Below are 27,679 nucleotides of genomic sequence, written 5' to 3' on the forward strand. Positions count from 1 at the left end.
TTTAATAAAAAGTAGGCTTCAACTTTCTATACAAAAATATAAATCTTTCAAAGAATACTCATAACTAAAGTAAATTTAACAAAAAAATATTTAACATTATGGAAGTTGATTATTTTCTTGTGTTACTATAGGTGTATTATTTTCATTGTTCATCCTAGATTCTACTTCATCGCTTTCTCCTTCAGCCTTGTAATTCCAGGATTGTTCAGAGCCGGATCCAAATATAAGGAAGAAAATTGAGTCTGCTGCTAACACACTGCCAGCCATAATAAAGACCGCCGACCAGGCTTCAAGGGTTTGCTGAAAAATAAAGGTAAAATCAGGATAAAAACTGAAAAGTAGTAAAAAGGAGCAATAACAAACAAGGCGAATCGTGCACGTTGTCCTTCAGAAGGAATTTTTTTTCCAAATCCAATTAAAAAACATTTGGCACCAAAGTTTGCAAAACAATAGCAAAATTAAAGAACGAATAAGCATAGCTGAAAAATTAGGACTAAAGCAAAACACTAGAAAATTAGTAACAAGGCTCTATCTCTACCTCCACCCCTACCTCTAGTTGTTATTTCTGATGGAAAAATCTGGTAAGGTCCTTACATCCAAATAAAGTCTAGGATTTTAAATCAAGATACAAAAAGAATTGAGCCAAATTTTAAAAGCTGTGAAACATTGCATCAAACAAAAATTACTACTAAATAATTACAGTCCAAGATATTCAAACCTGAAAACAGTTAGATCCCCGGTGCTTTTACATGGTTCTTATTGAGGTTAAGTACTTGGTAACACAAATAGTATATAACTCCCAAGTTGAACATGTGAAAGTAAAATTCCTGTAAGAGTTTTATCAATAGTAGATGTTAAAGTGTCGAGTACCATGTTTAAACCGTTCTATCTTCAAATTAAATCGATATGGAGCTTCCAATACCACGCATTTGTAGTATTTGCGTATTTTTGAGACAGACCCACATTTGGTATCTATAATCTGGTGTTTGCAACAAATTACATTCATAGAACTATCTGTAAACTCTTAGATTCATTGCAAACTTAAGCTATTTGAAAACTTTGCATGCTGACCAATGGTCTGCGTAGCATAGGCATTGACCTCTTGACTCCCTGCCTTCGGTCGGGAGTGTATTGCACAGTTAAAGGTAGAATTTGCTGACCCTTCTTGTGTTTTCCTCCACATTTCATCACATTAATCAGCAATGGAGAGACGCATGTCGACAAATTCTGGATGCCACGACGGGTCTGGACAAGGCTCGAACGTGACCCAAGTAAGTAAGTACATTTCATCACATATCCATTTCGAGCTAGATCGGCTCTCAGCTGAGCTTACAAAGTCATACGGCTGACACCTGTTCCAAACCAAATAACCGCCAACACCAGGACTCGAACCCCCGTCCTCAAGGACAATGGATTTCACGTGTAATCTTTGGTTATAAACCACTATAATATACTAAAAACTTACAGATTCAAAGTTCTTGGATATCTAAAAGCACACAAGCGCACTTTTAACTACGGACTAAAAACCAAAAATCAAAATATTACAAAGGAGTAAAGTAGAAACGGACTTACATTTTCATCTGTCATGAATCCTACCAGGACTGGGCCCAGCCAGGAAACCAGCATAGATACACCATTTGTTATTCCAAACAGAGTCCCTATGGGAAAAATGTTATCATAAAATAGACAAACAAACATGACTAAATATATTGTTAGCTGAGTAATTTTAAGAGCCAATAAGAAATGTATAGAAGAAAAGCCGAATATCCTCCCATCTAAAGCTTTTTCTAAGCATATACCAATAACCAAATTTGAACTTTTCATGACCTGACCAATAAACCAATGAATCTAAGAAAGGTCTTGGTTGGAAAAGAGAGTTTCAAGGCTTTACATAAAATGGATAAGGCAAGATACCTGCAGACTTCTTTTATTGCAAACTCTATTTTTGATTGTATAATAAGTTACTAAAAGATGCAAAAACAATCCTGGGTTAGTACTAATATGCCATCTACCTAACAGGCTACATACAAACATAAAAAAATATAGATTCTATTCAATCGAAAAGGAATTCTATTCAAGCTACTTAAAAAAAGGAAAACAGCAAACAGAAGAAAGGAAGAAATGCCAAAATAGATATTACAAGGCCAAAAATAGGTAGCATATTACGGAAAAACAAAATATATAAAATTCATTGATCAAAATTCATTGAACTAACATGTGACCATACAACGATAATAAAAATGGAAATCATCCGTGAACAGAACAAGAAAAAAACAAATACGTGAAAGCATCTTAAAGACAGCAAGTGCAAAAAAAATTGAATAAAAATTGCTTTAGCAATAATATTTTTTTAGCATTTCATACTAATCAGAGATTAATAAACTAAGTTAAAGAGGTGACTAAACCTGTTCATTTTGTGAATAAACTAGACATTCAAAAGCACTTAAATTTTGCAGGAGTATGAAATTATGTCTAGTGACTTGTAGACATGCTAATCAGCTAACCGAACAAAAATTAATATTAATGAAAGGTTTCTCTTAAATTATATATATTTTTAATTGAACATTAAATCCCAGAGGTAAAAACAGTCGAGTTGTTTTATTTCACTGTAAAAAAACAGCAGAAAAGGTGATAAGTAAAAAAAGAGTTTCAGTCGTTTTTATAGTTTTCTTAAAGCATCAATGGCAGATAAACAGTATTTTAACCGTTTGAATTGGTTAAATAGTAAGTTACATAGACAATTATACCTCAACAAAATAGAAAAGGTTCGGAGTTCATTTTCTAATGAAAGTGAGCTTCTTATTTAGTTACACAGTTTGATGCAGTAGTAGGGATTGAACTTGTAAAAAAGGAGCGTTGAAAAAATCTAAACAAAATCAGAAAGCAAACGATACCAAATAGCAAAGACTGCCATAAGAGCTTCATAATTTTGAAACAGTTGAAAGAAAACTTTATGAAAAACTTTAGTTTTCCGCTTTAAGTATTTTCTCGAAAAGGGTCAAAGGGCTGAAATTTATTTTTATATTCCAGGTACTTTAAGGGAATAATACCCCAGGTCAGAAAGCAACCCGCTTGTAAAATTCTGAACAATAAGCTCAGGTCTAAAAGGCAAAAATAAATGATAGGAGACCAAATTACCTGAGAAACTGGGTGCTATATCAATGTGGTTAATGAGCCAGCCACCGTAATTTCCAGCTTCAACAACTTGTGATAACATCAGCATTGCAATAATTAATTGAATGTTACATCCAGCGCCTGCCATTACAAAGAGGCATAGTGCTGGTCCTAAATGACCTAAAAAGAAAATAAGTTTTAAGTAATTTTTTTAAGTAGTTTTAAGAAAATAATTTTTTTTGACGTAGAAAAAGGCATCCTCGCTGGATGAAGTTACGTATCCAGTTTGCTTATTCTTCAAAATTATAAATATATTTCTGACCTCCATACCAATAGTGAGTTTTATGTAAGTTACTAAAGACCCTCTTCCAAAAAAAAGTAAACTGAGCGACAGCTATATACTCAGCCTTAAAGAAAAAATTATTTATTGAAAAATACAACAGGTAGTAATACCTACGAAAAGTAAACCGTCTTTGAGCAGAAAGAAAAATAATTTGTAAAGCTTTCTTCCATACTCTGAGAAAATCTCTAGTACTAGAACTAACAGTAAAGCTAGAGAACTAATTTTTACTATACTGCAAAACTGAAACTGCAAAACTTTTTACTAAAACTGCATTTTTAAGTGGAGCGGTGGGTAGTACTAGCTTCTTGCACTGAGGCTAACCTTGACGAGAATATGGTGAAATTGTTCGCGGGAAGGATACCCAAAACAAGCCAAGTTTGTACGTTTAGGCTATAGAAGGGAAATTGGACGGACAGATTGCTGAGACGAGAAATAATTACACCCACAATCCTGCAAACGCAAGAACCTAAACGAAAATCAATATTCAACAAACGTTTGATAACAAATAAATAAACTGGAAACTTAAACTAAGTAATAACACAATTACCAATTAGAGTCCATATCTTTCGTACTGCAACGGTGGACAGCCATTTCCTCTTTTTGCATAAATCGGCGAGTGGACACAATATCAAAGTAGAAATCCATGATAAGAAATATGGTAGAGCCAGGATGACAGCATTCTAAAATATAAATTAAGTAAGCAAAGAACGAACTAAAAGACAAGGCCTTTATCGTTGTTTTCGGATTTTTTGGCAAAATATAAATAGAGTTTTGTGCTGAATAAGGTTTTGATTAAATTCTTTTTATGAGCAGAAACAATCAGCCCCAGACAGATATCCTCTTAGATTGGGTCTTTGCTTCAGAAAATGAACAATCTTATCAAATGAGCGATGATTATATCTATGTTTGTTTGGGCCCCAGGAATGTAAATGTTGTATTTTTTTCTGTATATTATTGTTGTTGTTTTGCAAAATACGATTGATGAAAAATACTAAGAGTTTTAAGGAGTGAAAACAAATTTCTTCAAAGTTTCAATTCATCTAGATTGCTTTTTGCATCGTAAAATGGCAGCGCGGTAATTTTCAGAATATAGAATATCGGAAGAGATATTCTGTATATCTCTGTATCGATGTTGTATATAGAGATATTCTATATACAATATAGAACATCAGAATATTGGAAGAGACTATTTCCGATAAAAATTTACAGATATGCATGCATAAAATTATTGTAGTAATGCACTTAGCAAAATGTATCTACGCAGTGATGACTAAATATGTAGAAAACGAGGGGTTTTGAGATTCTTATGACACTAATATACTCTGGGATTATCATTTTTTCAAAGATTTTATTTTTTTTTTTTTTGGCGTCTCAACCTATTCTGGGGTATAAGCTATTTGGTAGAACTATTTTAGGAATATAGTCTTTGACTATCCTGGAGACACTTCCAAGTCAAATAAACTAGTAAGTAATATCAGTACTAGGAGGCATCCAGCCTCGAAATTTGGAAAATATCCAAAAAAATGTACCACAATGACGTTGTACGTAGACCGGGATTCTCAATCTGTTTTGGGCCATGCCCCACTTGGGCATTTCTATCTGATACCTTTCCCGTAATTTTTAAATTTTTCTAATTGAAAATTTCAAGTGTATTCACTTGAAGAAAGCTTCAAAAGACATTATATACAAATATTATAGGTAATGTATAATATAGTTATGTATAATATATAATATAGGTATAATATATAATAATGTATAATATAGTTTTGTTTATGAACAAAAGGTAATTTGTTCGGGCCGTCCTCTTGGTGTATTTTATACTAGTTAAAACATATCCCGAATACAATACGCACGAATAAAATGCATGGTGTCATTACAAAACTATCAAGTGGGTTTTTGCTCTTTTAATGTACATGAATGTAGACCTTTTTTTTACCATTGAGGCTTTAAATTATAGTCAAAAAAAGGCTGAATTGGTGGGCCCACGGCCCACCAAAATATTACCATGCAGTACCTGTGGGGCCTGAACCCCACATTGATATTCACGGATATAGACCCATCGAGTCAAAATTGGATTTGTTGTGAAGTATTTAGAAAAGATAATAACTTAATAACTTTCGAAGTAAAAATCTTAAGATATATAGTAAAAGGCTAACTAGAAGGACATCCTTAGTTTTGACCAATATTAGTGAGTATATCCATCCGATCCTTGTCGTCTGTGTCTATTCCAAGTACTTCCTTTCTGAACTCTAATAGTGATTATATCATAAACAAGAGGTAAGAGCTCATATGACACTTGTGACGAGGTTGGAAGAGCCAAGAGCTCATATGCTCACCAGAGGCTTAACGCCGGTTGGGATTTAAAATAAAAGCTCAGCGACACGAGGTCCTTCTAAATATAAAAAATCATTAAGATCTGATATCCCATTAGCAAGTTAAAAATATCTCAGTTTTTAATTTTTCCTCTCCCTTCAGCATCCCAGATGGTCGAATCGGGGAAACAAGTCAATTTGTGCATGTCCCTAACACGCTTACCAATTTTCACGAATAGACTCTTATAATAATAGTATATAGGTAGCTTATACTAATAGTATAAGCTATTTGGTACAACTATCTTAAGAATATAGTCCTTGACTATCCTGGAAGCACTTCCAAGTCAAATAAACGAGTAAGTAATATTAATGCTAGGAGGCATCCTGCCTCAATGTTTAGATGATTACTTTTGAACACCTTATCATTAAGATTTATGAGAATTATCCATTAATAAAGCATGTTGAGAAATAAAAACATTTTGCTGAACCTTGCACAAAGATAAAATCCTTACTGTTTTTGTTACTTAAGGTGGCTAAAATTAGAAGAATATCAAAAAATGTAGCAATATAACGTTGTATCTAGACTGAGGATTCCCAATCCGTTTTGGGTCATGCCCCACTTAGGCATTTCTATCTGATACCTCTCTCGTAATAATTAAATCTTGTTATTGAAAATTTTACTTGTATTCACTTGAAGAAAGCTTCATGGGATATTAACTTGGTATTTTTTTTGGGCCGTCCTCTTGGCGTATTTAATGCGAAATACAACACGTTTTATACAATGCTTGGTTTCATTACAAAACTATCAAGTGGGTTTTGCTCTTATAATGTAAACGAATGTAGACATTTTTCTACCATTAAGGCTTTAAAGTATTGTCAGCCAAAGGCTGAACGTCCCGCCCACGGTCCACAAAATTTTGCCATGCGGTACCTGTGGGGCCTGAACCCACATTGGGAATCACTGATATAGACCCATCGAGTCAAAATCGAATTTGTTGAGAAGTATTTGGAGAAGATAGTGTCTTAATGACTTTTGAAGTAAAAAATCTTAAGATATACAGTGAAAGAGTAGCTAGAAGGATATTCCTAGCTTTGACGAATAGTAGTACTCCAAATGAGTATATCCATCCAACCCCTGTCATCTGTGTCTATTCTAAGTAGTTTCTTCCTGAAATCTACTAAAGTGATTACATCATCAAAAGCAATATAAAGTGACTGTGAACACCAGTCACTCATTTTTGTTTTATGAGGAGCAGTGGAGTAGAAAATAGACAGAAACTTACACTTTTGATGTCAAAGCCAAAGATAGTCCTTAAGTATATTGGCAAATCCACTAGAAGGATGAGGAATCCCCAATTGTGACCAATATTAGCTATCAAAATTGAATAGAAGGGCATCGATGTCAAAATGGATTTCCAGGGTATTGGCAAGGCCTAGAAAAACATTTTATTTCAATGTAGGGCATTATAGGCCATGCTGCAAATACTTCTATCAAAAATGTTTGAAGATAGGGTTAAATGCTCTTTTCCAATTGAGTATTCGAAGCAAGTAATATCAGAATTTATATAATTAAAACAAAGAAGTTAAAGTAGATCAGATGCAAGATTTTCAACAAAATATGGCCACAAAGAAAATACGTTAGAAAATATACTTTCACTAAAATTAGTTATTCCTGTGACATAGACATACCAAAAAAGCTATCCCTTACATTACCAGCACAGGTCTTATATTTATGTGACTCGCAACTAACATAAAAGATTTATCTATTAAAAAACAGATGAAAGTAAAGTATGACATGAAAACTTTTAATAGCATACGGATGCTTAAATAAGGGTTTAAATGCAATTTACTTTTTAAATTTTGAACGAAAGCTATTGTTTGTACACAAATAAGCTCTACCTGAGATACTCTAAAAAAAAAGTTTTATTCCACTTCGAAAGCTATTGTTAACCAATGTACACAAATAGGCTCTTCCACAAATACTGTGAAAAAAAATTTAATTGCCCTTGTTCTAGATTTTTCGAAAACGTCTAAAATTCACAATGTTAACGTGAAAAGGGGGAAGCTAAGAAAGATTCAGCCACCCTCATATGGAACATATTTCCGTTTCGAGATGGTGCATTTGAAGCCTTTTATGTTTTTAATTTAATTTATATTCCTTTTTAATGCCAAATCCTGTGTTACCCTGGATGTGGCGAAGAGCTATCTCAAGCTCTAATCCAAATCTTTAAATAAACGTTTAACCTTTGTTAAACAATGACTTTATAAAATGAGCTGTAATTTTTTGCATCAGTGTCCAAAATTAACTATTATTTCAGCAATAAAATAAAATTTTCGCCCCCTCATCTGGTTCATTTATTCTTCCTTTTTCGTATGGGATTTCTATTAGGAGTGCTTCAAATCTTTAACCGAAAAGTAAAGACAAAAATGAGTTTATAAATTAGGATTTATGATATTTCCGTTTAATAAAATGTAGTTCCTCATCACATTATTTTGATTTTAATTTTATTTATGAGAAGTTTGTAAAATTTTAAAAGACTATTTACCTTATTTGACACATGTGCATCTTTTGCAATTTGTGTTTTTATATATGTTTTCTCCTTCTCACTTATTCTTGGATGTTCTTCAGGATTGTCATGAATTATCAACAGCCAGAATACGGCCCAAACGACACCAAAACAGCCTTCAATATAAAACACAGCTTCCCATCCAATATTCTCAATAATAAAACCGGTTAGCAGAAGACCTGACACCGTACCAAGCTCAGCACCTATAAAAAGAATAAAGTCAAAGCTCGCGGTACAAAATTCATTGACGGGAGCTCAAAGTTTCCCTCGGAGAAGAAAAAAAAACCAGTGACACCTAGCACTAACCAGCAAAACGCTAATGCAAGTTACAGTATCGTGAATGAAAAGTATTAACCAAGTTTATTTTATTTATCTTTGTGTTTCCATTATATTTAGCATAAAATAAAGGATCAACTTTTGTAGAGGGGTACTGTGGATATAAACCTGTGGTAGCATATAGTACTGATACTCTGATTGGCAGAACGAGACCAAGAAACTAAAAGAATCGATATTTAAAATGTTCCAAAAAAGAATTCAAATCAATCCATCAAAAGCTTAGATCCTTAGAAAAGGGATCTTATTGCGAAATTTACATATCCCTATCTACAAAATGTCGAATTTAGGAATGTTTTTCGAAAAAATAAGGAAAGGGTTTATTTTTTGTGGTCTTTTTGTAGTATCAATTGAAATTTGAATTTTAACTATAGTTTAATTAAGTCATTTAACTTTAATTAAACGTTTTTACACAAATCAGAATAGTAAAAAACTGTTCTACTGGTGGCATTTTATGATATATTATAGAACAGTGGTTTTGGCACAATGTGGCAAAAACCCATCGAGTGATAATTCTTTTTAGAAGTAACATTTTAGTTTCGTATGTTATGATGCAAAGTCCACTCATTTTTTGTATTAATTAATATTTACTGTTCACATCGTCCAGCTCTGTATTTCAATTCAGATATTGGTAGAAAGAATCAAATTAGTTTCAGTTATAATTTTTCAATTACACCTTAAAGGTTATCCCAGCCTATCTTGAAATATTTTGATCAGATAACAGGAAAATGAGAAAGTAGATCTTACGCTGTGTCTTACTTTCTAAAATATGTAATTATAGGCATATCCGCACAAATTTATGAAAGTAGTCTTAAGTCCAAAACAGGTAAAAAAAGACAAATTTAAATGAATTTCATTCGTCCAAGATATTGTAGGTAAGACAAAAAAAAGCAAGATTTTGAAAGTACATGAGTTCAAGGGACAGTAGTCCATGACGAACATGTTCTATTTTGGGATAAGATTCGTTGGCATTTCTGAGATATTAAAATATAGTCAAAAAGATAGATATACCTATACTATTTACCATTTACTTGGCAAAATAAACAAATAATATGCTTAGAAGGCTCATAAAGCGTTCCTGAGAAAGCTCTAATCATACAAACTGAAAAGAAAATTATTTTATGTAGAACATATAAGAATAATTACCTCCATAAACCAGCGCTGAAATGGTGCTTCGCTCTGTAGGTGGGATCCATTTTGCTATCATTGGGTGCATAGACGGGAATGATGGACCCTGTAAAAACAAATAAGTGCTTTTGGTGAAAAATGCAGAAACTATTGGCCAACTCACTAAGACGTGTGCTTGTTTCAGCAATTGTTTAGTTTTTAAGCTCATATTGAGCATTTCCTTATCCTTAATTCGTAATTATAGAGGGTATAACCTGGTTTATATTTGTGGCATTGTCAGGTTTTAACTCCCCTAACGTGCATTTCAAAGGGAAAAAAGATTAAAACAAAATGATAAAGACCAATTTCTTAATTCTGAAATAGCAAGTTTGATCAAGTTTTCAAGTTCAAGTCTTTTATTTCAACATTCACAAATAGATAAATAAAACACAACACTTTCGCGCTGGGGAAAACCTATGAGGGTCTGTATTCGCGCGAAAGTCCACATATCTACTATAATAACAAATCCAATATCTCTTAAACATTAATATACAACTGCCCCTTCCCCCTTTCATTCCTCCCAACCCCACCTTACCCCATGCCCACCCTTACCTCCTTAACCCCACCCTTACCTCCCGAACCCACCCTTCCTTCCCTAATCACCTTACCACCCATAATAAAATTCAACATAGATTATGGTAGGAATGATCGTAAAAAATGTTTTATTGCTAATAATTTATCGACAATATATCACTAAAATTTTTCGTGCAAATGTAAACGAAAGGGGATTTCTACAGCTAGTATCTACACAGCCAAAAATTTTCTGTATTATTATTCAGTATGAGGGAGCTACAGCCATCAAACAGTTCGTGGTAACGAACTGTAGTAAGGAGCGACCCGGCTCAATAGTAACCAAAACTCTAACAAATGGAATTTTGATACCATTACCTACATCAAAAGAATCGCATTTTAATGCTTATTTTAAATGTATAAGTTTCATCAAGTTTAGTCTTACCCATCAAAAGTTACGAGCCTGAGAAAATTTGCGTTATTTTAGAAAATAGGGGGAAACGCCCCCTAGAAGTCATAGAATCTTGACAAAAATCACACCATCAGATTCAGTGTATCAGAGAACCCTACTGTAGAAGTTTCAAGCTCCTATCTACAAAAATGTGGAATTTTGTATTTTTTGCCAGAAGGCAGATCACGGATGCGTGTTTATTTGTTTGTTTTTTTTGTTTGTTTTTTTCCCAGGGGTGATCGTATCGACCCAGTTGTCCTAGAATGTTGCTAGAGGAATCATTCTAACGGAAATGAAAAGTTCTAGTGCCCTTTTTAAGTGACCAAAAAAATTGGAGGGCACCTAGGCCCCCTCCCACGCTAATTATTTTACCAAAGTCAACGGATCATAATTCTGAGATAGCCATTTTATTCAGCGTAGTCGAAAAACCTTATAACTATGTCTTTGGGGGCGACTTACTCCCCCACAGTCCCCGTGGGAGGGGCAACAAGTTACAAACTTTGGCCAATGCTTACATATAGTAATGGTTATTGGGAAGTGTACAGGCGTTTTCAGGAGGATTTTTTGGGTTGGGGGAGGGGTTGAGAAGAGGGGGATATGCTGGGGGAACTTTCCATCGATAGTTTGTCATGGGGGAAGAAAATCTCCATGAAGGGAGCGCAGGATTTACTAGCATTATTTAAAAAAAAAACAATGAAAAAATAAATATGAAAAAGTTCTTTCAGCTGGAAGTAAGGAGCAGAATTAAAACTTAAAACAAACAGAAATATTACCCATTTCAGGGGCTCACCTCCTCCTAATACCTCGCTCTTTACGCTAAAGTATTTTTAGTAATTTCAACTATTTATTCTACGGCTTTTGTGATTCTGGGGTCATTCTTAATGAATTGGGACAAAATTTAAGCTTTAGTGTAAAGAGCGAGGATCTGACAAGGGAGCGAACCCCCTCATATATGTAATAAAAATATGAGAATACAAAAGTTCTTTACGTAAGCTAATTTATAAGTTATGTAAATCTTTTACTAATAAAAATATTTGTAAAAAATTAAAAATTCTAGTTGCCTTTTTAATTAACCAAAAAATTGGAGGGCAACTAGGCTTCCTCCCCCGCTCTTTTTTTCTCAAAATCATTCGATCAAAATTATGAGAAAGCCATTTAGCCAAAAAAAAAATGCAAATGTTGTTTTAATTATTTCTCTGCGGAGAGCCAAAATCAAAACATGCATTGATTCAAAAATGTCCAGAAATTAAATAAAAAAAACAAGTTTTTTTAACTGAAAGTAAGGAGGGACATTAAAACTTAAAACGACCAGAAATTACTTCGTACATGAAAGAGGCTGCTTCCTCATCAACGCCCCGCTCTTTACGCTAAAGTTTTTGATTGTTTTAAAAAGAAGAATTGAGAGAAAGAGTCAAACTTTAGCGTAAAGAGCGAGGCGTTGATGAGGAAGCAGCCTCTTTCATGTACGAAGTAATTTCTGGTCGTTTTAAGTTTTAATGTCGCTCCTTACTTTCAGTTAAAAAAACTTGTTTTTTTTATTTATAACTCTCTAAGACGTGCGTTTTTTTATGCCTAATTGCTCAGTTTTAAAGCTCATGCTATGTATTTCCTTTTATCCTCAATTCGTAATTATAAAGTATAGCCTGGTATAAAATATAGCCTAACAAGCATTTCAAAAGTACCAAAAGATTGACTGATTTCTTAATTCTGAAATGCCAATGCTGATCATTGTCAGAAAGATAATAAACATATAAAAATACAGGTAATTTTTTCTAGTTAAAAACGCTTTATTGCTAATGATTGATTGACAGTATATGACTAAAATTTTCCGTACAAAGTTAAACGAAAGGGGATGTCTGCAGTCATTATCTGCAGAGCCAAAAATTTCATATTTTATTATTCAGTATGATGGAGCTTGAGTCAAAACTCTCTCCCTAAAAATCTCCTTCGGTGCACTACTACGGGATACCTAAATAACATACAACCTTCAGCTTAAATACCAATACAGTTATGATAACTCCTATCTTGCCCATGAGAAGCTTTTGGTACAGAGCTCTGAGCTTGGCGCCTCCTTAAAGCCCACGCTCCGACATGTAGATCATACTACAACACCATAGGCGGGAAAGGAATTTTGTTTTGTTGCATACGTGGTCAGTTCAATTGCTCCGACTCTTAGATTCAGACTGCAAGTTTCCTATCTCCAGCCGCTAGCATTGCTACCGCGCACTGTGTCCCAAAAATAAATCGAGTTTTCATAACTTTATTGGTATCTAAGCTGTAATACAACCGGCAAATCGACATGACGCTTTTGACTATATATCGATAGACAGAGTGAATTAGATTGTTGAGATTGTAGGTCTAACTTTGCCATTGGAATACAATTCACATTGAGTTGAAAGACGACAAATTGTAAAATTGAAAGGTCAGCAATGAAAAATATTTCAATTTAAAATTGGAAAAAGAAGTCACCAAAAGTTAAATAAAATTAAGAAATTTGGCAAGGAATATTGGAGCCCTTCCCCTGTGTTTTTGTCTGCTAGGGTTAAAAAATAATTCCTAAGAAAAGCACACTTACCAGGGCAATCCCCATCAAAACTCGAATAAAGACAACATATTGCCATCCAAGATAGGCCGCAGGAGGTACAAGAACGGTCAAAACTGATGTTAACAGCATCGAACCGGTAAGAAGATACTTTGTACCAACCACTTCTGCTAATCTACCACCTGGAATATTGGTTGTAATATAACCCCAGAGAAAGCTGGTGCTGATCAACGCTTGAATTGGCTGACTCCATACAAAAGGACCGTCTTCATTTTTACCTGAAACAGAATAAGGTATTAAGACATTGGACCTTGCTATTACGACCTTGGGTTCAAATTTGTCTGTTTCGTGCAACATTGACATAATATATTTGGATCTTGAGAGAGCATCGCGTTTTTTTAATGGTCACTTGTAATTGCCCTCCCTCTAACCAAAACTCAGAAAATACGAACTTTGGACTAGAGCAAATCTATCAACATGTAATTGTTTATGCTGAGCTTGAATATAAAAATTCAATTTTACAGAAAATAGAAATCTTGTACAAAAAAAAAATGTCAAGGAAAAATTTAATACGGGAAATCGTCAAAATACCATAAGAAAGACAAACGGGTTTTCCTTGATTTAAAAACATTATAATAAAAAAAATCCTCATTTGCGCATGAATTTTGACGAACACTCGGACTTTAACAAATTATTTAGAATACAGTTTTTGACTCGGAAAGTTTTCTTTGTCTTTCTTGCAGTATTTTAGTAATTCTGGATAAATAGTAATTGATAAGGCTTACCAGTAAAATTTTCGGAATGAACTTCGCAATGAATCGCTCCAGGTTTCGTAGTGTTATCGATGATAGGTACATTGTAATTAACAGCTGTATAATTCACCATTGCCACAATGGCAAGATTGATACTATTTCTCACCAAAAAAATATTGACATAGCCAAGAAAGGCCATGAATGCCATGATATATCTTGTTGGTACGTAACCTTAAAAAGAAATCAGTTAGAATCATGGATAGAAAATTTTTTCACAAAGAAAACTGTCTATAGCGAAAAATTGACGTTATTGTGTCAGCATGCCTGTCAACTTTTGCAGTTTTATGCAAGGTTTTAACCCATTTCTGAGATTTATAGCCTAATGTAACCTAACTTTAACTTTTACCATCAAAGCTTGCTTAGGACTGAATAAAATGATTCGCAAAGCGAACTGAATCCAAGCAGAGGAAAATAAATTTTTGACATTTGCCGGTGAATGTAAAAAATAACCAGATTTCAGACATTTACAGTAACATACCCACCCTGAATAGTAATCCTGGCCGAGGCTGAGAATCAGAACATCGGTAATGTTTTACACGGATTAGTTTGCATGTGAGAATGTTTATATTGAGATAAAATGAAAAAAAAATTCCAAAATTTAAGTATTTTAAAGAAAAATTAAAAGCTATGTCGAATCAATGATGAGCAGAAAATTAGTCATAATAATTTGAAATATAACAGAAACCAAAAATATAACAGAACCAACTTGAAATTGTTCTTAGCCTACCATAAAAGACACTTTGATGTTTAAAAGCCCTAGTTGGAATTAGACTTTGACAATTGACAATTTGACCTGACAAAATTGGCTTGACAATTCATGATAATTTCCATTCGTTATTGGTCTCATTCCTTCGTTTGATGGAAACTTTTCTTTATTTTAAATTTAAATTATAATATGAATATATTTATCATCTGATATAGCTTAAGCATGTGATAATTTTTGTTAAGTTTTAAAGTTTTGTTTTAATTTGTTTTGTTTAACCGCTTCTTTATTTAAATTAATGCTTTTTAAGCTGATTTATTAAGAAAATTTTGCTGCTTAAAAAATAAAAAAAAGACAAACCCAGAGAAAGGCCCGGTGGAATATTAATTAAAGAACATACAATTATGCTATTCTCCTTTTTTATAATATTTATATATTGTTTTAGCCTATATAAATATTTATTAATTTTTTGCAAAATATGTTTTATTTTGAATACAATTTATATTTTTTTTTTATTTGAGAGTTTTTTTTTCAAAAATAGATCTTTAAAATAGACTTATTCATATGAAAAAATATCCCGAAATAAATTCCTTTCATCCAAACACCACTGCCAATAGATTTTGAACCTTAATAAGGAAAATATAAGCTCTAATTTCTGACTTTTTAAAATTTGCTATATTTTGTTTCATTTTGCAAGCAATTTAATTGCTCTTTTTATTTGGGAGTTTTATCCTAAAAGTGTTTGAAAATAGAACTATTCATGCGAAAAAATATCCTGAAATAAATTCCCTTTAATCCAAACACCATTGCTATTATAACGTCTGGACCCCCCTCCCTTGGAAAATTTTTTACCGGCGCCCTTGACTCTATGGCATTCTAACATGAGCGTAATAATAATTAAGTATTATTAGTAACACTGACAGTGCAACTGTAATTAAAAAAAGCATAAGTTAATTTCAATCTTAATTTGCTAAAGTAGCCTATAGATTTTAATTAAAAGCTAAACCGCTATAAATTTAAAAAAAAATACATCCAATTAGTTTCATTTTGAGACAGTAGTAAGAAAAAAAATTATTCACTTACGAGAATTTTTAAGAGTAGCATTTTCCTAGTCCCTTTGGTTATATGTGGGGGTATAAAACAAGTCTATGTGGTTCTATGCACTTGGGAAATAATTTTTACCACCTTGATAAAAACCCTCTACCAAGGGCTCAAGGAGGGGGGTTTTAAAACCCAGAACCATATTTATTTGACATTTGGACTGTTTTTTAACAAAATGACTATCTCAAAATTGGGGTCCGATATATTCGGGTAAAAGAAGCCATGGGGAATGGGGGTTAATTGTCATTTTAAAAACCTGATATACTCTTGAGACAAGACTTACAATCCTTGTCTCAGGCTTCTGGGGTATTGTTAATCCCAAAGGCATTGTTAAATAATCATCGGACTATTTTGAAAAAAAAAAACTGACAATAAAGTAAACAAAACTCACTCATTTTAAAATCCATTAATCTATCGATTTTTATTTTTTACACACACACTCGTGTAAGGCAAACTGGTCAATGTGAGTGGGTTAGAATTGTTCAAGCTTTATATTTAGTAGATATAATTAGCAATTACTGACATTTCATATTTAGCGTTTATAATTAACTAAGAAAAAACATAATTAACATGTGACTTCATAAACAATAAGGTCAGGGGTTCCCAAGTGGTTTCACTTAAGGCTTTCTTAAGTTGATTTAAAGGGTCATTGAATAGACAATTAACAAATAATGTTTCCTTTGCTGATGACGGCTCGAAGATATACAGGCCAAATATTCATTTAGAAAAAATATCTCTGTCTCAAATTAATTCCTCGTTGGAAACCTTTGTTATCCCCTCCTATGGGGGGGTCCCCTCTAAGACAGTTTCCCTCTGGAAAACACCCCACTTGTAAAATTTAGCAGCCAAAGGACAATTTAGAAAAATAAAAGAATGAAGAAAAGAAGAGATTTTTTCAGGGGATGAAAAAAATTCACCCCTGAAAACTTAAGATTTTTTCAGGGGGTGAAAAGAAGAGATTAAATATAACGATTTATATATTTAATCTGTATATTCTAAAATACAGATTAAATTTAAGGTTCTAGAATATCTTGCAGTGGGCTATTTATTTCTAAATCGTTATTTCTTCAAATTATTTTATTCATATTTTGGGGGATCACAGTACATTTAACCTAGAAGGGTAAAATAAAGGTTAAACAAAACAATTGGCGTACTGATTTGAAACAAAGAAGTTCTGTCTTTGAAAATTTATTTGGTTCCGGATTGCAATTTGAATCCATGTTATTTAAAATGAAATTTTTAAAAGGACGCCCCTTAAAGGTATGTTGGACAAAAAAAAAGGCTTCTGATGTGCCTATAGTCGTATTTATTTTATTTTTTTGAAGGGTGAAAAAAGTTCTAAAAAATACATCAAAAATGCGTTTATATGCATTTTATTACGTTTGGACGAGTTGGGCAAACGTTCTAGGGGGGGGGGTCGAACCTCCTAACACAACTCCTCAATACGACCTTGGATGCATACGTGATGAACGCGTTTTATATCCCAAGTGCTGAACCGGTATCGTGTACAACGAAAATCAGTGCAAGAATAAGACCACAGGACGTAATTACTTGTACTGCCCCAGCCAGTATTGTGCACTTTCATTATGAGTCACTTCTTCCACAGTTGCCGTTAAATTATATTTTCTTTTTTTTTGTATTTCTTTAGCCTTTAGGTTACCCAGTAATGATAACTCAACAAATTAAATGCAAAAACAGTTTGAGTAAGTAAATGTGTAAAAAAAAGATACTATAGGATACTCTACTCCGTATATTCTACCTGTTTTTTTTGGAAAATAGGTAGAATATTCCGAAATACCCTGTTTTCTTTGTTCCTTTTAATTCTTTTTACTTTCCCTTTGTTGGCTCACTTTTACAGGTGAGCAGAGCCGCCATTTGGGCCAAATCTTGGGGTGGGCATGAACTCCATCTGGGCCCCCTCCCGATTCACTTTGTGTCGCATAAGAAAAATCCGGGTTTTGGCTGCACATTGATTGAATATTCTAAGTAAAAATGCATTTTCAGCACCCGTGTGTTGCTTGGAAATGTGCTGTAACCAAATGTGGAACGGAAAAACATAGCAAGAAAAAAAATATAACAACATTCAAGGTAACAAGGGGAACCGCCGAGCTTTCATCTTTGCAAAATCGTCAACAAGCTGGTTGTAGTCCAAATTTTTACTAAATCCTTCTCTGCAAATATCAAAAGGAGGTGACTGAGACGATCATCTCCTGTTGTAGACCGCAAGTAGTTTTTTACTATTTCTAGGCTAGAAAACAAACGCTCATTGCTCGCTGTAGTCTCAGGAAGTGTTGCAGCAATACGAAGTACTTTAATTACTTCTGAGTAGGCCACTGGTAATGCCTGAAGATGGTTGACAATGTCTAGGAAGCTTTTCGGCTTTTTCTCCTCATTGGGCAAGAAACGCTTGGCAATACCAGCTTGTGATTCAAAAAGAATGCTGTCGATATCCAGCTCGCCGTAAAGAGAAGAGAAAAGCTTGAGCAGCTCTGTGTCCATAAACTTAGTTGAGCTTGGATCCAAGGCTTCGAGCGTACTCAGCACTGGCAAGTTATCTGTGAACCTTCTGTCAAATTCAGCTAGTAGAAGGTCAAAAGTTTTGAAGTATTCTTGCTTCATTACATCCGCCAAAGTAGTAGTCCAATTTCCAGATTCAATGAAATTCTTTCCTAGCGTCAAAGTTGTCACAAATTGTTTCTGATGCTTGGTGATCTTTTGAGTTCTTCAAGATCGTCCTTTCTGACCAACAGAGGAGGGTCTAGTCGCGGGTCCATTCACAGCAGGTACTTCAATTTCGAGTTCTGTTGCAAACTCTTTAGCCTTCTTGAAAAGCGATACAAATGAAGCATCTGAATGCAGGTTAATGAGTTTGCTTCTTGTGGCCTGAGTCAGGGTGCGCAATCAAGAAATAACCAAGTCGACAGCGACGGCATGGAGTTGCTGAGACAGCGATTTCGTCGCTTGCGTAATTGCTTCTATATAGTGTAGTTGGAAGATAACAAGGAACGATTCCATCAAGAAATGATAGGCCAGGAACTGACCTATTTTAGTCTATCAACTTAGAGGAATTACTGCAAATATTCAGAATTTATAATATTAATATAATCATCTAGGAAACGGGCATTTGACAGAACTTGAGAATTAGATTATGTATCTAACTTCCTTTCAAAGTTTACAATGGTTAATAGCAAATAGTGTTATTATTATGGCCGGCAAAGGACCCTTTTTGTTGGAAGCTTGGGCCCACTGGAAAATCTGGGGTGGGCATTTGCCCACCCCTGCCCCACCCAAATGGCGCCTCTGGACACATAGAATTACTGTCTGTTTAAAGAAAATGGATAGACAAAAGTAGGCTTTATTACACTAAAGCTCTAGGGTCATGGCAATTAAAACAAAACAATGAAAATTAACTTTAAAATTCTTGACATCACATAATTATAACAGTCACAAAGAAAAGCAAATCACAAAACTTTACTTCTCTGCTCAGTTGCCAACCTGAACAATTGTCCTAAATTTTTAAATCTTGCAAAATATTCACCCCCATTACATTCACCAGCCATCACTCATGACCCCCACTCTTGTCTATACATCAACAATTCAGGGAAAAGGAAGGACTGAAAAGGAAATGCAATCGGAATCTAAGGCCCAGGCATCCTATGCTTTTGCATGCCCTTCCTGCTTACTGTCCCCAGATTGCTCTAGGTACTCATTTAAATTTTGGCCAATTCTTGCTTAGCTTAGAGAGTTACATCACTAACCCCTTTCCCAAACCAAATACACTGGCAATCCCAGTAATTAAACATGTGCTCCTTAGACAGAAGATTCTCAACCCAAATTACCAACCACTTAGCAATGAACACAAATATGACCAGAAAACTACAATTACTTGAAAAAAGAAAATATAAAAAAAAATCAAGTCATAGTTGCAAGGATGCCTTGCTGCCATTTTCTCTACTGTCCTATAAACAATATATATTTTATTTTGACAAATTAATTTTAAGACAGGTATCAACAAAACTCCATCAGGGATTGTATTTACTTAAGATACAACCAGCAATATTAATGCTTAGTTTTGTGATATTCTAGTCTTGAAATAATAAAAAAAAAAGAATTATATGTTCTATTTCTTTTCTACCAGCTCATTTGAGCAAAATCATTTGTGACAGCAATATGCTTATGGTTGGCTTAAAATCTCTCTAAATGCTTTAGAATAGAAGGAACTTACAAATATACTGATGAGAAAGAAGAATATTACCATAACTTTCTAAACTTGGTACTATTTAAGACAATTTTTTAGCAAAGCAAATGCAAAACTTTACTGCTGTCCTATGTCATATCTAAAAAAAAAAATAAATAAATAAAAAATAAAACGTATAAGATTTATTTTGATATAAGATACTTCAGAGAGTTTTAACCAAATCTAGGAATTAATGGGCAAGGCATTCCTTCCCAATTTTTACAAAAGAAGAAGCTTGATTAAAAAAAATATACATCTTTAACAGAAAGCAAGTGACATTAATGAAAAATAATCAAAACAAAATTCACTGAGATTAAAGAATATCAGCCATATATTTATCCTATAGCATGGTGGCATAAAAGATTGTTTCTCAAGTTAGAAAGACCCAGTAATACAGCTTAAAGTTCTACTCAATAACAGGAACTGTAATTTAAGAACCAAAGCCAGAGAAAAAGAAACTTTCACAGTTTCACAGGTTTTTTCACAGTTTCAAAAGATATAGACATGTCATGTAGGCAAATTTTAGGACCCTCTATGGGGAGATGGAGTGGAGATAGGTACTTTGCAATAGCTTTCTGGAACATGCTTTAGCCTGTAGACACATCCCTGAAAGTTTCATTTTCCTAATCTGACCTCTTTCCAAGATAACCAAATGCAGCTAAAGTAGAATTTTACATTGTTCTACTTTTTCCAACTAAAAAATATAGTGCGGTTTAGATGCCAAGCCTGTTTGATATGGTAATATAAATCTTGTTTGATGTTTTCCTTTTTTTAGTTTGATATGGTAATAATAAATCTCATTAATATAACCTTCAAACCCTGGGAATAAGAAAAGGATATAAACAGTAGCCTAGCCTGGGGGAAAAAAATTCAAGATTACATTTTAGAAACAGGATTTATTTCTGATAACTGGATTCACAAAACTCAATTAGGCTATGTTCAAAGGTACAAAGAAGTTCCTAAACTTCTTGATTGGTCAGAATGAACCTAAGATAGGCCGAAGTACTGTTCTATCACTAATGCAATCTTCAAGCCCTGAAAATAAGAAAAGGGTATACATAGTAGCCTCGCCTGGGAATAAAAGGAATAAAAGGAATATGTCCAAACTCTAAAACAATGCCCTGGCAGAAAAAAAGTGAAGCACCCAACTAAACTACCTTTTCAGAGTTACTCAGGATTACAACCAAGAACCAACCACTATTCAAAGTTGTTGTTGTGAGAGGGATGATGGAGCATACAGAATTGACTCTCTTCACTCCAGATACGCTGGTTTCATATGCTATTGCACTCTTGTTGTTGTTGCCTCCAATCTAAAAAAAAAAAAAAAAAAAAAAAAAAAAAAAAAAAAAAAAAAAAAAAAAAAAAAAAAAAAAAATCAGGGAGAGCTGTGGTTAAATGTAATCTAATAGTTTTGTTTCTCTTAAAAAAAAAAAATCCTAGTATTCTTGTCATACTCTCTTGTTTTCCTGTTTCTGTTATACCAATAATCTCATTATAATCAAAATTTCCACCTGCATTATTTTTTACATTTTTTTCAAGTAAATGTCTTTCTTGGTTATATTTTGAGCAATTCATTATAAGGTGATCTGCATCTTCATCTATCTTGCATAGATCACATAATGGTGATGTTGTCATTTTCCATCTGAATAATGAAGCATTGGTTTTGTTGTGTCCTGTTCTAATTCTGAAAATTGTGTTTGCAATGTTTTTGTTTGGATGTATTAGGTTCTTGGTGATGAAATTGTCTTTTACAATTTTTAGATATTTGTTTTTGCATTTATTTTTGAAAAGAAGATGCTCTTCTTTTATAAGATGTTCTTTGATTCTTTTTTGTATTTCTACAGTGTGATTAGTATTAAGTAAAGAAATTTGTTGTGTAAGACTTTCTTTAGCCATCATATCTGCCATCTCATTACCATATAGCCCAATGTGAGATGGGATCCAGATAATTTTTATTGTGAATTTTCTTTCTTGAAGGGTTTTGATCATTTGGGATATTTTTGCCATTTCCTTTGTCGGTGAGACTTGGTAATTGGCAAGATATAGAAGGGAGGATAGTGAGTCAGAACATATTAGGAAAGAATCTGGAGTTTCAGTGTTTTGTATTTCTGTTATGGCAATTTCAATTGCTTTAATTTCAGCTTGGAAAATTGAGGACTCATCTGGAAGTCTTTCTGTTATTGAAAAATTTCGATTTTCAAACCAGACACCCAGTCCTGTTTTATTGCCTTGTTTAGAACCATCTGTGTAGATTTTTTGGGAAAAATTGATCTCATTAATATATTGCAATGTCAAGTTTCTTAGGTATAGAGGTTGTTCTTCTGTTTTCTTTACGATTTGTAGGTACAGTGACGTGTCAATACAAGTGAGCCCATTCAGAGGTTTATAGTGTTCAATTTTACAGATTAGGGGATTAAACTCATTTGTGTAACTTTTCGATATGAAAATAATTGCAGGTAAATTATTTGTTTGCTCATTTGGAAAAAAATTTATTTGATCTATGATATTTGTTTTGATTAGGTCATTGCTAGTAGTGGTTCTTTTTTTTTATAATGTAATTAGTGTGTAGAATTTTCCTGCATGTTTTTAGGGAATATGTGTGTGTTTCAAGGTGTAGTGCAGGTATTGGTGTGGATGGCATAGCATTTGTTATTTTTCTTAATGTTTGATTCCATTTTACATCTAATTTGTATAGCAATTGTTGAGAGGCTGTAGAATATAATATTGAGGCATAATCCAATTTGCTGAGAATTGTTGATTTGGTTAGGAGTAGTAAAATTTTTCTTGAAATATCATTGAATTTACTTGCAATTGCATTGACAAATGTTTGTCTTTTTGTAATTGCTTGTAGAGTGTCGTTTATTTGTTTTTTCTATGATAGTTGGCTGTCAAAGGTTACAACTAGGTATTTTTGGGAAAGTTGAGTTTTTATTAGCTTGTTGTTTAGTTTTAGTTTTGGATTTAGTATTTGACCAGTATGTTTGGTGAACATTACAAGATTTGTTTTATCTTCAGCTAGGGTAATTTTATTTTCATTTGCCCACAATTGGACATGATCAATTGCTTTTTGGCCACTTGTTTTTATTTTATCCATTGAGTTTCCTGTGATAGTTATGGTGATATCGTCTGCATACATGTATAAGTTAGTTCGTTGGAGATGATCTGTTGTCAGGTCACTTACATATAGGGAGAATAGAATTGAGCTGAGAACTCCCCCCTGTGGTACTCCAGCTTTTATGTATCTTTCAGAGGATAACACACCATGGGTTCTCACACAAAATTTTCTGTCAGAAATCCAATTTTTTATCCAGTTTTTTAGTTGTATATCTATGTGTAGAGAGTTTATTTTAATTTTTAAGATTTGTAAGTCGACTCTATCAAATGCTGCTGCTGCATCAAAGAAGATTGCACAAGTGACTTGATTATTACTGAAACTGTTTTTATGGTGTGCTCCATCCTAACCATTGCATCCAGAGTAGATCTACTACTACTACTACTACTACTACTAATAACTCACTGCAGCACCAAGCCGCCTGAGGCCAACACAGCTACGCACGCTCCTCCTCCAACCTAATCTATTTAAAGCCTCCCTCTTTACACCCTCCCAGGAAGTTCCCATTTCCTTTAAATCCTTATTTATGACATCCTCCCAACCCAGACAAGGACGACCTGCTTTCCGTGTAGCCCCAGACGGTTGGCCAAAAAGGACAATCTTCGGTAATCTGTCATCCTTCATCCATAGAACGTGGCCTAGCCATCTCAACCTTTCTTTCATTATAGCCCCAGAAAGCGGGATTGAACCACACTTTTCGTACAGCCTACTGTTTGAAATACGGTCAGTCAGCCGGGTACCCAGAACAATCCGTAGGCAATTTCTCTGGAAAACATCTAGTAAATTTTCATCTGCTTTTTGGAGTGTCCATGCTTCAGAGCCATATTTGACCACTGTCATCACTGTAGCTTCCAATATTCTAATCTTGGTTTGTAGGCTTATCTTTCTATTCTTCCAAACTTTTTTTAACTGTGAAAAAACACCCTGAGCTTTAGCTATTCTACTTTTAACATCTTCACTGCTCCCATTAGTGATTTGTTAAATAGATTGGTAAGCTTGAGTATCATATTTATTGGAAGTGCTTTTAACATTCTGTTATCAATTTTATCAATTCCAGTTGCACCTCTTTTTAGTGTCTTTACTTCATTAATGATGTCATCAGATTTAATTATATTTGATATTGTGCTATTGTTTATTGAGTGGCTATTACCTTGGTGTGTGTTGGTTGTTTGTTCTGTTTGAAAATTATTTTCAAAGTGATTGGCTAGGACTTCTGATAACTCATCAGGGTTATAATAATTTAGCTGATTTATATGAAGTGTTTTTGGTTGTTGTGAGGGTTTTTCCCTCTTAATTATTTTGTGGAAGTTCCTCCATAGATCTTTTAGAGGAGTGTTGTGGTTGAATTTGGAATTTATAAGGTTTGTCCATGCAGTATTTCTTTCTTTGATGATGGTTTTTTATCATTTGTGCTGTAACTTTGTTAAGCTCAATTTCGTTTAGTTGTGTTGGGTTTCTTTTGTATATTTTCCTGGCTTCTTTTCTTTTGAGCTTGGCAGCTTCACATCTTGGCAGCTTTCACAGTGGAGCTTAGCTGTTTGTGTGGTTTTTTATCAATTACTTTCAGATGTTTTTTTGCAGTTTCATAAATAATTTTTGTGATTTCATCTATAGCATCATTTGTTGGGAGTAGGTCAATACGATCTAGGTTAATTAGTTCTAGCTCGTTTTGCCACTTTTTGATCCTTCTTTCATTAAATGACCATTTATCAGGGTTAAAAAATCTTTTATTTGGGTCATTGGAATTTGTTTCTATGTATAAGGTGTAGTGATCACTATCAAAATCATGGGAGGAGTGTACAGTTGTTTGAAGTTGCAGGTCCCTTGAGATTATGGTTAGATCTATTGTTGATACTTTTCCAGTTTGCTTGCATAAGTGAGTTTCAAGATTGCAGGGGGTGGCTATGTGGAGGTTTAGATCATTTATTATTTCTAAGAGGTAGTTTTCCTTTTGATGATTTTTTGCCTGTGTGTTCCATGTCTGATGGTGTAGGTTGAAGTCACCCAAAATTATTTTGCAGTTTTGAATATTTTTGAGAGTGCTCCATAGTTGGTTTTTATCAAAGTTGTTAGTTTTGTTATTATAGTAATTTATAATTGAGAGTGTATTCCCATTGATGTTATTTATTTTTATTATGCCAATTTCATTATTTCCACCAAAGGTGGTAGGGATTTCCTCACTGACAAAGTGGTCCTTTATAAGAGTACATAATCCCCCACCCTTTTTATCACATCTGTAGCATTTATACCCATTAAATGAATTTTTTATTTTTTCTTTCAGGAATGTTTCCTGTAGGCATACTATATCTGGTTTTTCTCTTATTAGAATATTTTTTAACTCGGTTTTTTTGCTGTTGGTCAGGCAATTTGTGTTTAGTTGTATTATTTTCATATTTTTGATTTTTTTGAAAGTGTTTTTCTTGTTGGATTTTTTGTTTCTTCATTGCTTTTAGTGGTGAATTCATCTTCATTTTCCTCATTTGATAGCTCAGATTCTGTATCTTTTTGTGAGATTTTTCTTACAAATGTCTTAATTTGTTTCATTTTGCTTTGTTGCAGAGTTTTGGATTTGGGGACTAGGTCCAAAAGCATGGTTATAGCTTCGGTTAACTTGTTAATTACTTTTTCTTGTTTTTTTATTGATTCCTCAAGTCTCTTAAGGGTGGTGGATGTCTCATGGGTAGGTATAATAGAAATTAAGGGTGCTAAAAGTGGAGGAAATTCACTCTGATTTATGTTGAATTCTGTTTGATTTTTGATTTTTTGTTGTGCATGTCTGATGGGTATCTTATTTGTGATAGACACCTTTAAGATTTCATTTTTTTCTTTCTTGACAGGGCATATATTAGCATTTACTGAATTTTTTCCTTTGCAATTAGCACAATTTTGCTCTGTCCTTGGACAATCACTGTGGGCATGGAGCCCAGCACAGAGTAGGCGTCTCTGGTTTGATCTGCATTCTTGGAACTTGTGTCCAAATCTCTGGCATTTAAAGCATTGTACTGGTTGTGGAATAAATTGTTTTACTTTCTTATTTATCCCTCAAAAATTTATTGTTTTTGGGAAGTTCTGTGGATTTTTGTATATCACTAGAATTGTATATACTGTTTTGGATTCATCATTGCCTATTTTTAGTATTTTTTCAATTTCTGGGTTTTCTTTGAGTTCATCTTCTACTTCAGCAAAGTTTGCAGTCTCTTTCAATAAATAAGATACCATTTTTTCCAATTATGTTGTTTTTGAAGTTGTCTGCTTTTTCTTGGTCATATTTTTCAAAGATTATTTCATTGTTGTTGAATTTTATTTTCTGTAGTGTGATCATATCTGGAGTGGTTGGTGCTCTTGTTTGGATAACCATGGAGCCGCCAGGGCCAGATGCCTCAATGATTGTTCCATAGTTGCCCAGTTCTTTTTTAAGGATTCTGGCAACTAGTAATTTGGCTCCTGGAATCATTCTTCCTTTAATTTGGTTTTTGTACTGTATCCATGCTAGTACAGTACAATTCTTATCAAGTTTTTCAAGATTATTTGTAGAATTATGGTCATCATGGGGATCCCCCATTTTTTCCTCCTTGAGGAATCTTCCTTCAAATATATAGGCCTATCAATAAAAAATGAAAGATAATAATTTCGCAACGACAAGGCAAAAAGATTTATCCAAACACAGGTTCAGGATCTCTCAATTTCAATTCTACAGCTGTGTAATTTTTTGATTCAAAACTATTTCTTCTTAAAAAAGCGTATGCATTAGAAAAAACTTTAAGGATTTAGCTTATTACTTGTAAGGATTTTGCTCAGAGCTTGAAATAATTTCAAGCTAAAAATCCTTTCACCCTTTAAGGAAACGGCTTAAGTATTTGGCTATTATGACCAAATCCTGAAAGGATTTTTCCAAAATCCTATGCGTGTGAACTTAGCATTAGGTGAGAACCAATTCTTAGTAGCCCAAAATGCACAGTGGTGTTTGTACGACAAACCCCGTACCGTAAAAGTTGTTTATTCACTGACGTCTTATACAACCGTTTTTCGTTGATTTCTTTCAGCTTAGCGTGAGACAGACAAAGAGAAGTGACAGAATAGATGGGGGGGGGCAAAGTATTTGGACAGTGGGAAGTTAGGAAACAATTCTTATTAAATAATATAGAGAATGATTGTATCTAACACATCCCCCTAATGTGCAAATATATAGCCCAAATTTGTTTTAAAGCATTATGTTTTTATCTTACCTTGGTATATTTCTCTAGGATTGAGCGCCAAAGATACGTTTTAGAAGAATATTAGGTAAGGGTATATAACACAAGTGTCTGCACTGGATTATGTTGGTTTTAAATTTACTAGGTAAGATGATCATATTGATCTTGGTAACTTTTCCTCC

At 33.7% G+C, this 27,679-nt stretch overlaps 1 protein-coding gene across 2 annotated transcripts; it reads right to left on the reverse strand.

Moving 5' to 3' along the window:
- On the reverse strand, window positions 1-27,036 carry LOC136034639 (putative inorganic phosphate cotransporter). 2 transcript variants are annotated; one of them, XM_065715940.1, is made up of 11 exons: window positions 26,968-27,036; window positions 21,350-21,502; window positions 14,125-14,322; window positions 13,373-13,617; window positions 9,816-9,903; window positions 8,316-8,539; window positions 7,053-7,202; window positions 4,005-4,137; window positions 3,139-3,294; window positions 1,573-1,658; window positions 1-300 (listed from the first exon to the last, which is right to left on the reverse strand). In XM_065715940.1, the coding sequence occupies exons 3-11, from the start codon at window positions 14,297-14,299 to the stop codon at window positions 97-99; spliced, it is 1,461 nt and encodes a 486-aa protein (XP_065572012.1). In that variant the 5' UTR covers window positions 14,300-14,322; window positions 21,350-21,502; window positions 26,968-27,036; the 3' UTR covers window positions 1-96. The 2 variants fall into 2 exon arrangements, with proteins under 2 accessions (XP_065572012.1, XP_065572011.1); XM_065715939.1 differs by lacking the exons at window positions 21,350-21,502; window positions 26,968-27,036 and adding an exon at window positions 16,347-16,485.
- Window positions 27,037-27,679: the final 643 nt, after the last annotated feature.

Source organism: Artemia franciscana, chromosome 13 (genome assembly GCF_032884065.1).
Source record: "Artemia franciscana chromosome 13, ASM3288406v1, whole genome shotgun sequence".
Taxonomy (NCBI): domain Eukaryota; kingdom Metazoa; phylum Arthropoda; class Branchiopoda; order Anostraca; family Artemiidae; genus Artemia; species Artemia franciscana.